The 12,985-nt window shown below is 40.9% G+C and overlaps 1 protein-coding gene across 2 annotated transcripts in view; it reads left to right on the top strand.

The window, feature by feature from the left end:
• The first annotated feature begins 4,137 nt into the window (after positions 1-4,137).
• Positions 4,138-12,985, top strand: part of nipal3 (NIPA like domain containing 3) — a 9,031-nt gene continuing 183 nt past the window's right edge. The window contains exons 1-11 of one of the 2 annotated variants that reach the window (XM_064928651.1): positions 4,138-4,371; positions 4,780-4,848; positions 4,969-5,140; positions 5,544-5,603; positions 6,066-6,211; positions 6,465-6,561; positions 6,850-6,985; positions 9,167-9,255; positions 9,350-9,413; positions 10,487-10,590; positions 10,958-12,985. The exon at positions 10,958-12,985 is cut by the window's right edge and continues 183 nt beyond it. In XM_064928651.1, the coding sequence (XP_064784723.1) occupies positions 4,327-4,371; positions 4,780-4,848; positions 4,969-5,140; positions 5,544-5,603; positions 6,066-6,211; positions 6,465-6,561; positions 6,850-6,985; positions 9,167-9,255; positions 9,350-9,413; positions 10,487-10,590; positions 10,958-11,151 (1,176 nt within the window). In that variant the 5' untranslated portion in view covers positions 4,138-4,326 and the 3' untranslated portion in view covers positions 11,152-12,985. The remainder of the gene's footprint in view (positions 4,372-4,779; positions 4,849-4,968; positions 5,141-5,543; positions 5,604-6,065; positions 6,212-6,464; positions 6,562-6,849; positions 6,986-9,166; positions 9,256-9,349; positions 9,414-10,486; positions 10,591-10,957) is intronic. The other variant, XM_064928653.1, reaches the window with a different exon arrangement.

The raw sequence follows: 12,985 nt of genomic DNA on the forward strand, positions 1-12,985 counted from the left end.
CTCCTATACATCACCTCTGATCCCAACCCTATCTCCTATACATCACCTCTGATCACAACTCCAACTCCTATACATCACCCCTGATCCCAACTCCAACTCCTATACATCACCTCTGATCCCAACTCCAACTTCTATACATCACCTCTGATCCCAACACTAACCCCTAACTCCTATACATCACCTCTGATCCCAACCCTATCTCCTATACATCACCTCTGATCTCAACCCTAACTCCTACACATCACCTCTGATCTCAACCCTAACTCCTATACATCACCTCTGATCCCAACACTGACCCCTAACTCCTATACATCACCTCTGATCCCAACCCTATCTTCTATACATCACCTCTGATCCCAACACTAACCCCTAACTCCTATACATCACCTCTGATCTCAACCCTAACTCCTATACATCACCTCTGATTCCAACTCCAACTTCTATACATCACCTCTGATCCCAACACTAACCCCTAACTCCTATACATCACCTCTGATCTCAACCCTATCTCCTATACATCACCTCTGATCTCAACCCTAACTCCTATACATCACCTCTGATCCCAACTCCAACTTCTATACATCACCTCTGATCCCAACACTAACCCCTAACTCCTATACATCACCTCTGATCTCAACCCTAACTCCTATACATCACCCCTGATCCCAACTCCAACTCCTATACATCACCTCTGATCCCAACACTTGACTTTGACACTGCATCCGTCATAGCACATTAGACCAACACCTTTATGCACCTCTCCCCACATCCAAGACCCACACCTTCTACTGGGGCTTATGAAATGCCACAACCGTCCTCAGTCCTACCCATTCAACCCCCCAGTAAAACGACCTGCAGCTTGCCTTTATCCTCGACTGTAGAACCAGGAGGGAGTCGTTAGCATTCAAAGCTATTACAATGACAGGATATTGGGGGATTTATTTTGGAGTAGCCGATTGATCCTCCCTTAGCCCCTGTGGGTTATCATAGCCAGACAGCTCAACAGCTGTAGAAACTCCAACGGTTATCATAGGTGGGCGGATACAGGTGGTAAACTGAACTGGTCGGTCCACTATACAGTATGTATGACCCTCTAAGGGCTCGAGTAAGATGGACCCTCTCCCCTTTGGCGCATGGCCCCAGGACCCCCACACCCACACTCATGTATGCACACACACACACGCTCACACACACACACACACACACACACACATTCATAGTCACAGATCATGTCCGAAATCTGTCTTGCCTACTTACTAAAACGACATACTGTGTACTAATTGTACTACATACTATTTAGAACATACTGTTTAGTAAAAATGGATGCAGTAAGCATCACACACACACACACACACACACACACACACACACACACACACACACACACACACACACACACACACACACACACACACACACACACACACACACACACACACACACACACACACACACACACACATCCGTGTCAGGTGGTGCAGTTTAAGATGAGGGAGGACAATTTATTTTCATGACCATGGCCTTGTTGCTGTTACAGCTTATTGGATGACAGTCATTCATATTCCATTCACCCAGCTCAATGTAACATCGATGGGTTTAGGCTACTACATGATACTCAAATTTTCCCTATACACATCATGAGGTTGCAACAACCTAGCCTACGAATGAAAGTGTTCAATGTAGGTACACAAGTCGAGAGACATTTTTAAGTAATCAAGGTGACAGACAGTGACACATTCAATACCGCCTTGCACACTTGCCTGCATCTAGTTGTTCTAAGGTGTAATCATTAAACCAACAGTTGCAAACGAGAGTTTCTATTGGACAAATTCAGGTATGATCATCCCTGTTTCGTTCCGTTTGTTTCCGTTTGAGAATGAACACACCCCTGATCACACGCAAACACAGTTCACTTTCATAGCAGCCACATACGAACAGCACAATCAATTTTCTTATTATATAATTCCTTCTGACATCTATGCGCTCTCCTCCTTTTCCCTTCGCTTTCATCCATGTCAATGTGCCAATTTGAGTTTGTTATTCACTGTGTCTCATAGCATCATTGCCATGGGCTTTGTCAGTTATTGTCAACACTGGCTACATGTCCCCAATGATTGAGTGAGTCTATTGGCAATTTCCCATCTGACTAAAAACTCTGCTCTCTATGCAAAGTGATAGTACACTTCCAACTGCAAATTGACAACGTATCACATCAATTCCCTCAGTTTGTGTGGTTGTGTCCCCATGTGAGGGAATATCCAAGAGGCAGAGTTGTTCTGGTTATTAGTAAAAAAAAAAATGGTTTGCTTCAAGGCTGTAAGTATCACTTATACAAATCTATATATAAATATAGGGTCCTGTGTGGCTCAGTCGGTAGAGCATGGCGCTTGCAACGCCAAGCGTCGTGGGTTCGATTCCCGCTGGGGCCACCCATATGTAAAAGTAGTGGCCCCAGCCGACTTGTAAGTCGCTTTGGACAAAAGCGTCTGCTAAATGGGATATATTTATATATATATAGTTTTATTTGTCTGCATTTATAATGGAGTTCACCTATTCAAGGTAGGAGGACACTTTCCATGATCAAAGTCTACAAAATTAAGCCCAGGAAAGGTACCCCCCCTACTGGACATATTGCATGTTTTTCCCAACAAACTAAATACAAAATATAGACTGCATGTAATCTATTTGCTTATTCACCACAAATAACAAATAGTAATGCATCCTCACATTAAGTAATGCATCCTCACAGACTCTCTGTCTGACATATTTAATCTTATCATAAATGTGACATAGTTAGGCTACTTAATCTTATCATAAATGTGACATAGCCTACTTAATCTTATCATAAATGTGACATAGCCTACTTAATCTTATCATAAATGTGACATAGTTAGGCTACTTAATCTTATCATAAATGTGACATAGTTAGGCTACTTAATCTTATCATACATGTGACATAGCCTACTTAATCTTATCATAAATGTGACATAGCTAGCCTATTGTATCCATCTCCATCATTCACCTTTGTTTTATTATTTATATTTGTCCATGGCTTTTCTCCAATCCCGTAGGCAAATCCTCAGAATGTAATTTCAATTAACAAATGAGAACAGGTGTACAGGCGTGATCCCCGTGTGTAAAATTGGTGGGCACAAATATTTTCATCCCGCCTTTCACAGGCACAATACACACTCCCTGTGTTGACCTTGCCTAAAGCTACAATTGCAGGGAATGCGTATGGAACCAGTGACTGTCACGCAGTGCAGGGCCTGTCAAATGCCCGTAGGACTGTATGGCACAATAGCAAAGCTTGCGTTTCATTAATCAACGTCAAAAATGACTGAATGGCATCAGATTATGGTGATCTGTCTCCAGGGTGGCCCGGTTACCACCCAGTTTTAATAATAACACCATAGAAAGTACAACGCACAGGCCGATCCCAAATTTAACCCATTGTTGTATCCTACCATTACACATGTCACAGGTATGTTGTGGTGGATAGACGAACAGTCATTGGAAGAAAACTTTATGAACCTCTGGTTTGCAAGCGTATAGCTTTAATGTAGTGGTTATTTATCAGAATTTGTTCTCCCATTATGATAAAATAATGTTTTATTGAGGTAAAAAGAACATACTGTAAATAATAAATGCAAAAACCTAGACTCCATACTGTAAATAATAAGCGCGCGTGTTGACTCCATACATAGCTAGTTACCTCCCTTATGTAGCCTTTTCCTTGCCTATTTGAAGAAATGGCTCGTTGGCGCGGCCTACTGTACTGATGTGACAGTGCGACAGCTGAATGGAAGATATCATGCAAAATAAACAACATTGGCAAGAAAACAACTCTTGTTAAATTCGTGGCAATAATTTCCATTAGCAACAGGCCTACACACCAAATAAATCACATTCATTGTTTTTTGTTGTTGTGAACTTGTCATCTTTATTTGCAAGATGAACATAACATTTTGGTATGCAAATTCAATCTGCTAAATTACTGTCATAGTCCCCCATCACCGCGCAAATCATCCAAAGGATTGTAGTTGAAAGTTTCTCTCGCATTTCTATCACAGCACCCGTGTCCGTTTTCGGTCTTTCTTCCAGCGGCATTCAAATGAATCTCGCTGTGCGTCATGCGTAACAGCTGTGTGTAAAATAGAATCCGGAAATACAAGCATCCAAAGATGGCGTTCTTCTCGTAGAAGAGTCTTACTGGGAAATTAACTATTGCTATTGTTTATTGATTGAAGTTGCATTTTAACAAATACATGATGTCTCTGGAAATGTTCGCCTGCTGTTGATGAATAGACATTTCCCTCAACCAGAATGGCAGGAGTAGAATATACTGCAGTCGGCGGCGATTCCTATACGGTGAGAATATGATGCGTCGTGGCGAGTGTTAAATCCTGTTATGAACCGCAAATAGCAGTTTAAAAAAAAGAAATGGTCAAATGTAGACAAAGAGCGATGCATTAAGATACATTTTGTCAAATGTTCAGTCTGTAACTTGAAACAGCGGGATAAGTATGTCCAACATGTTTATTAGATCAACTGCCTGTTTTATTAGTTACGTTAAGGCGTTTAAAGTTTTGTGCTTAGTCGTATTCATTCGTCATTTGAAGATATCACATTCCATTAATACACTCGTGTGTCCATTCAATAACAACATGTGGGTGTGGCCTACATGTCACCTGTGTCACTGCCCACATCGTTGAAGTATATCATGAAATATTTATGACCCCTAAGTGAATGGATTTGTTTGTTTGTTTGCATTTACAGGAAAACCTAATTGGAACCTTGCTGGCCATTTTTGGTAATTTGCTTGTCAGCATCTCTGTAAGCATTCAGGTAAGCTCAGGCAACTGCCAACCCTCATGTTGTATGTTTTGGATATAACAACGAGTGGGTGTCCGAAGAGACACAATATTTGTACAACGGTGGTTCTGTTTAATTGTCTTTATTTTCCAGAAATACAGCCATGTAACATTAGCAGGGACCAAGGACCCCCGTGCCTTCTACCGAACCAAAACATGGTGGTGTGGCCTGGTACTTACCGTTCTAGGAGAAGCAGCCAACTTTGTCTCCTATGCCTTTGCACCTTTATCTCTAATAGCTCCATTGAATGCAGTGTCTGTCATAGGTAAGCAAATTACACTTCACTCTCACTGCTCAGGAGCTTGGCCTATCATAGCCTGGGGTGTATTCACTAGATACCGAAGAGAAGCGACCGGATTGGGGAGCGACCTACCTGAATTTGTCCAATTGAAACTCTTGTTTTCATTGCAAAACGTTTCCCGTTTGGACAAAATGGTTTCCGATGCTAATGTTTTTTTCTACGGTGCAAAACATTTTGCCAACAGTGTCAATTTATGAATACAACCCTGAACTTGAATGTTGACATGAAATAAATGGAAATGTGTACCAGATTGAAGTTGTTTATAACTATATTATCGACATTTCGGAAAGCAAACAATGCCTAAATGTAATGTGGCATTTTTTTTATCATGTTTAATGAACATTTGTTTTTGTTTTCTACTTTTCAGCAAGTTCAATCTTAGGTTTCATTTTCCTGAGAGAGAAATGGAAGCCAAAGGATTTTTTAAGTAAGTTCAATGGGTATTTTACATTTTATGATTCAGTTTTGGAACTGACATTCTGCTTTAGGCAAATTTGTATGGAAATTATGCTGAGACAATGCAAATACTGGTCCCACTGCACACGCTGCTATTTGCTATGGGTTTTCTTTTCCAGTCATAAAATAACCTGAATAATAAAGTGTTTTGGGGAAATGGGTGAAAAGTCTCTGAATATTTGTTTGGATGGTTATTCAAAAACTCTTTTTTTTAATGTAGTGTATATGCAGCCATTTACTTAGCATTTTACAAAACCCATATTTGGAAAGTTTGTGTACCAAAAGCATTTCTATACAATGCTAACATGCTAACGTGAATGCTAACATTAATGCTAACATGCTAACATTAATGCTAACATGCTAACATTAATGCTAACATGCTAACCTGAATGCTAACCTGAATGCTAACATGAATGCTTTTCTTTGACTCTAGAGCGATACGTTTTGTCTTTCCTTGGATGTATCTTGACGGTGGCCGGGACCTACCTCTTTGCCACGTTCGGACCCAACTATCACCAGAAACTTACTGCAGAGAACATAGTGAAACAGGTCGTAGGATGGCCCTTCCTCTTGTATGTGGTAAGAAATTTGATTCTGTATAGGAGAATGGGGATTGAGGTATTTCATAAATACTCTTTTTAAGTCTACATACTTCAGCTTTCTGTGCGTAATTAAAATGTATCAGATTATAACAAGAGCGTAACTTTTTTTTTTCACCAGGTTGTTGTTTTCTTTGGCAACCCGATTTCCCCCGCCTCTATGTTAGTTATGATAAATGGGCTATTTATAAGAGCTGTAATATCTCCTGTTGTTTGGGTTTTCTACGGGACAGTTCCTGGAGATTATTGCCTTCTGTCTTCTGCTGTACTTCTACAAGCAGCGCAACGCTAATCACCTTGTTGTCATTCTCCTGCTGGTGGCGCTGCTCGGTAAGTTGGACAACGGCAAAATATTAATGTTCAATATTTAGTAACAACAAACTATTTTCTGGACATCAGCAACAGAGAACAGCAGATGTGTGTGTATGTGAAGACCTCAACCCACTGATAGGTAGAGCTGTGATAAACAGTCCAATATTAGCTTGATAGGAATTGAACTCAGGTCTAAATAATAGAATTTCATGAAAGTTACTCTTTACTGAAAATGTCTCTTTTCATTAACGTTTCTGTTTTTAAAGGGCTTGTTAATCACCTTACTGCACGCTGCTTCTTCCCCAGGTTCTGTGACTGTGATCACAGTGAAAGCAGTGGCAGGCATGCTGGTCCTCAGTGTCCAGGGCACCATGCAGCTCAACTACCCCATCTTCTACGTCATGTTTGTCTGCATGGTTACCACTGTGGTCTTCCAGGCTACGTGAGTGCACAAGGCAGTTAGCAATAGCTAACCCTTCATTCCATTTTCCCAAAAAAATACAAATATTTGAGCATATACAGTCCCAGTGGAATGAATGCGTCCAAACTTTTGACTGGTACTGTATGTGGTAAATATTCCATGAGTAGCCTACAGGGTAACTACTAGAGGTCGACCGATTCATCGGAATGGGCGATTTAATTAGGACCGCTTTTAAGTTTTCATAACAATCGGAAATCGGTATTTTTGGACGCAGATTATTTTTTTTTTTTTACATCTTTATTTAACTAGGCAAGTCAGTTAAGAACACATTCTTACTTTCAATGACGGCCTAGGAACAGTGGGTTAACTGCCTTGTTCAGGGGCAGAATGACAGATTTTTACTTTGTCAGCTCGGGGATTCAATCTTGCAACCTTGCAGTTAACTAGTCCAACGCTCTTAACCACCTGCCTCTCATTGCACTCCACGAGGAGACTGCCTGTTATGCGAAATGTAGTAAGAAGCCAAGGTAAGTTGCTAGCTAGCATTAAACTTATCTTATAAGAAACAATCCATCAATCATAATCACTAGTTAACTACACATGGTTGATGATATTACTAGTTTATCTAGCGTGTCCTGTGTTGCATATAATCGATGCGGTGCGCATTCGCGGAAAAAGGACTGTCGTTGCTCCAATGTGTACCTAACCATAAACATCAATGCCTTTCTTAAAATCAATACACAAGTATATATTTTTAAACCTGCATATTTAGTTAATATTGCCTGCTAACACTAATTTATTTTAACTAGGTAAATTGTGTCACTTCTGTTGCAACAGAGTCAGGGTATATGCAGCAGTTTGGGCCGCCTGGCTCGTTGCGAACTGTGTGAAGACTATTTCTTCCTAACAAAGACAGCCAACTTCGCCAAACGGGGGATGATTTAACAAAAGCGCATTTGCGAAAAAAGCACAATCATTGGACGACTGTACCCAACCATAAACACCAATGCCTTTCTTAAAATCAATACACAGAAGTATATATTTTTAAACCTGCATATTTTGCTAAAAGAAATTCAGGTTAGCAGGCAGGTGAAATTAGCAGCCAGGTGAAATTGTTTCACTTCTCTTGCTTCACTGAAATAATAAACGTTTTGTTTTCGAAATGATAGTTTTTGGATTCGACCATATTAATGCCCAAAGGCTCGTATTTCTGTGTGTTGTTATGTTATAATTAAGTCTATGATATGATAATTGATAGAGCAGTCTGACTGAGCGGTGGTAGGCACCAGCAGGCTCGTAAGCATTCATTCAAACAGCACTTTCGTGTGTTTTTCCAGCAGCTCGTCGCTGTGCTTCAAGCATTGAGCTGTTTATGACTTCAAGCCTATCAACTCCCGAGATTAGGCTGGTGTAACCGATGTGAAATGGCTAGCTAGTTAGCTGGGTGTGCGCTAATAGCGTTTCAAACATCACTCGCTCTGAGACTTGGAGTAGTTATTCCCATTGCTCTGCAAGGGCCGAGGCTTTTGTGGAGCGATGGGTAAAGATGCTTCGAGGGTGGCTTGTCGATGTGTTCCTGGTTCGAGCCCAGGTAGGGGCAAGGAGAGGAATGGAAGCTATACTGTTACACTGGCAATACTAAAGTGCTTATAAGAACATCCAATAGTCAAAGGTATATGAAATACAAAATGGTATAGAGAGAAATAGTCCTATAAATACTATATTAACTACAACCTAAAACCTCTTACCTTGGAATATGGAAGTCTCATGTTAAAAGGAACCACCAGCTTTCATATGTTCTCTGTTCTGAGCAAGGAACTTAAACGTTAGCTTTTTTACATGGCACACATTGCACTTTTACTTTCTTCTCCAACACTTTGTTTTTGCATTATATAAACCAAATTGAACACGTTTCATTATTTATTTGAGGCTAAATTGATTTTTATTTATTTATTATATTAAGTTAAAATAAGTGTTCATTCAGTATTGTTGTAATTATCATTATTACAAATAAGACAAATTTAAATCGGCCGATTTTAATCGGTATCGGCTTTTTTTGGTCCTCCAATAATCGGTATCGGCGTTGAAAAATCATAATCGGTCGACCTCTAGTAACTACATGTATTGTTTATATATAAGGTCTACTGCTATGTGAGACACTTGTATTGTGTTTGACTGACACCTCATTGTGAACCCTCTCAGGTTTCTCTCCCAGGCTACTCACCTGTACGACTCCTCCATGATAGCCTGTGTGAACTACATCTTATCCACATCCTTTGCGATTGTCGCAGGTAAGAGAGCTGCTGACATTGTCAATTTAACCTCCTCTGTGGAATCACAGCTCAAGAAGGTGTGAACATCAGTCTTTTATTTTCACATCTACAGGAGCCATATTTTACCTGGAGTTTAATCACGAAGACATTCTTCACATCTGCATGTTTCTGTTGGGGTGAGTAGGCAGTTCTATAATAGTCCACGTGTCAGATTGGACATATGGTGATATGGCCCCAAAACATGCGCTATCAGACAATTAAACAAATGAGATGGTTGTTTTTTCCTATTAGTTTAATCAGTTGTCATAAGTGCTATGTGATTGATAGTTTGAGTTTAGTTTATTTTTTACAGGGACATTAATCAACGTTTCAGTAAAAGTGCTGGTTTTAGCCAGCCGGCTAATTTTCAACCACAGTCCCTGGGCAGGTTATTAAAAACAATTACAATATAGACAATCATTGAGCAGTGAGCACACGCAGAGCAACATAGGACAAGAAAGACATATCATACAGACAGAGCAAAATAGGACAAGCAAGACGTAGCATACAGACAGAGCAACATTGGACAAGCAAGACGTAGCATAGAGACAGAGCAACATTGGACAAGCAAGACGTAGCATACAGACAGAGCAAAATAGGACAAGCAAGATGTAGCATACAGACAGAGCAACATTGGACAAACAAGATGTAGCATACAGACAGAGCAACATTGGACAAACAAGACGTAGCATACAGACAGAGCAACATTGGACAAAAAGCAGCAAGACAAAATTCATAAAAGCAACAAAGTGTTTCCACACCTCACAAGCTACAGACAACATGGAAAGCGGCAACACACAGCTAGGGATGTTCACAAATCTGATTGACCTTTAGCCATGTCTTCATGTTTTTTGTGAAAGTGTGATAGGTTGTGCAGTTATGTGTGTCTGATGGCAGTGTATTCCAGACATGGGAAGCTCTCACAGAGAAAGAGGATTTACTAAAGGTGCTTTTCCTTAAGGGAACTATACAGTCACCTCTCATGGCAGACCTTGTGGATCTGCTGCCATATGTTTGGGTTTTCTGTTTAACAAAACTACTGAGTGGAGGGGGAGGAGCCAGGCCATTTAGGATCTTGAATACAAGACATGCGTTGGTGTATTGCACAAGGTTTTCCCAACTCAGGAACTCGTGCTTTCTGAGGATGTAACAGTGATAATGGCTATTGGGCTTCCTATCCATGCAATGTCTTATCTCTGTCCTTCATTAGATGTTTATCTTGTTTCCTGGGAGTCTTCCTGATTACCAAGAACAGGAAAAGGCTAAAGGCCTTTGAACCCTATGTGACAATGGACATGTCACAAGGTAATGAAGGTACAGTTCCCTTTGCCGTGACGCATGCCCCCCCCCCCCCCTCCATTGTCCCCAATATGAATTCAATAGCTTGCTGACGTTGTACGGTAAATTCCTTGCATCTTCTGACTTTGATATCAAAACTCGCTTGACTGTCTTGCAACAATTAACGAAAAAAGTTACCTGTGAATTATGATTGATTGCCACCATGGTGCTCTCTACGCGACACAGGCAATCTAACGGGAATTAAAGCCAATAGGTCAATTGGTTTCTCTGCCCCATTGCCATGAATTCAAAACTCACATTGAGTTAATGACATGTGCCTTGTCTTACAGATTCACCTTGTGTTATGAATTCATGTCATTCTCAACCCTTTTCCTAAACACAGGTATTCCCACCATTCACGACAAGGGCTGGCGAGCAGTGCAGCCGGACTATAACGGTTCCTTTTCCTACGGTGCCCTGGTTAACAATGACAGCGTGGCGCCCGCCACTCTACCAGAGCTGGATCATGACCAGCTGGCAGTCACACCCAGTCCCACCGCTGCCCCCTATAGTTCGGCTGACCTGAAGAACGACTGAGTCACCTTTCAGACGTGCTTCAACCCCCCCCCCCCCACCCTACCCCCGTAGGCTGCGTCTCAACCACCCCCCCTCCACCCCCGTAGGCTGCGTCTCAATCCTCCACCCTTCTCCTGAAGTGGTGTACACGTCTGGAAAAGGGTGCAGAATAGGGATGTAACCATAGACTCCGTGTAGGATGATGTCATCATTACCATGTTACCCCCATCTGGCCATGTCTAACAATAAGTGTTTTGTGGGTTGTCAGAATCATGTTGTACAGCGGTGGTTCCCAAACTGTGGGATGCCCCCCCCCCCCAAAAATAAAAATGTATGATTGTTGTTGTTTTTTTGGGGGGGGGGCACCCAGTCCAGCTTTCAACTTACTCTTGAAAAGTTTTAGTAGTAGAATGCAGAAGGTGCAATTTCTAAATTGGGTAGTACATCATCAGTTCCTCTTGTACATTTACATTTAAGTCATTTAGCAGACGCTCTTATCCAGAGCGACTTACAAATTATCATGTCAGTCATTGCCTTCCTTAGTGAGCTATGTATAAGCTGTCAGAAATGTCCCGATCAACTATCCCATGTTGGCTAACATTTTCTAGATAGGTTTTTTTTTAGCCCTTGGATTTTATGTTTGAGTCACTCAAATATCACATTTAAACATTACAAAATGTATAGCATTTTGAGTAAATTTGCTTTAAATGGGGGGGGGGTCTGGGTAGTTCCCCAAAACTGGAAGGGGCGTCTGAGTGAAAGTTTGGGAACCCCTACTCTACAGTAATTCAACTGAACTGTACACTCTTCTTTTAATGTCTTCCTATCTACGGACTGCAATGAGAGGCATTTCAACCATGAGACATTTGCTTTATTCCTGCAAATCATTCCAAGAAAGTTACTGAAGTATCCTGAAGTTGTCACTGACCACGGACAAACATCGACCTGGATCCACGCAATCCAGGCCCATAGACATGTCATACCTTTGGACATTAATGTGCCTTAGACTAAAGCACCCTGCCTGTTTCTCCCTGCTGCTGTGTGTTCGCCACATAAGATTGAGTGACTTATTCCATGTTAATGCATTTCTGCAGGATTTCTTTCAATAGACTTGCCAATGAATACTGTCTGCAGTTTTCCTTGTATGTTTTGCTTGAGCAGTTGAAGTCACCCCACAATTCTGCCTCTGATGTGTAAGACGGTGTACGACTGCTTAGTCCAAAAATGACCAAAATGCTTATAACCTGTTATTGTTTTAAGTTATTTTAGTTGCATTTGAATCATCAAGTTGTAGTTGGGACTATGGTCTTAAATGCACAATGATTGTGTGAATTTCATGTAAAACTGAAAGAAATGGTGATTTAAAAAAAAAGTAACATATTTATTGTGTTTGAAGCATAATGTGATAAAAGTTGGACGGCTTTATTCAAGTGGTCTTCTTGTGTTAGGAAGGGATTTGACGCTCGGGCTTCGAATCTACATAGCGTCTGACTGGGAGTGCTGATCTTGGATCAGGTCCACCCTGTCCATGTAAGCCTGGATCAGCACTCTAACTCTTCAGATGCTTTGTGGCTACGGGCTGTGTTCTGCTCACCACACTATCCGTTTATAACAATGTCAATGAGTGTGACGCCACTTCCGCTCTTTAAAAAAGAAAATACATAAGTTTTTAAGTTGGGATCTACCTTTAGTTTAGCTGCGTTTATTATGTGGACTAAATGGGATTCTGAATGTCTTAAGTTATATAGATGTTATGACAATTTCCTTGTATCACTGTGCAAGCTAAACCAATATGAAGAAATGTCCAATGAGTGACTGAGCTGATTTAGAATAGACTATGACGTCTCTGGTCAAC

The sequence above is a fragment of the Oncorhynchus masou genome, chromosome 21 (genome assembly GCF_036934945.1).
Source record: "Oncorhynchus masou masou isolate Uvic2021 chromosome 21, UVic_Omas_1.1, whole genome shotgun sequence".
NCBI classification, from domain to species: Eukaryota; Metazoa; Chordata; class Actinopteri; order Salmoniformes; family Salmonidae; genus Oncorhynchus; species Oncorhynchus masou.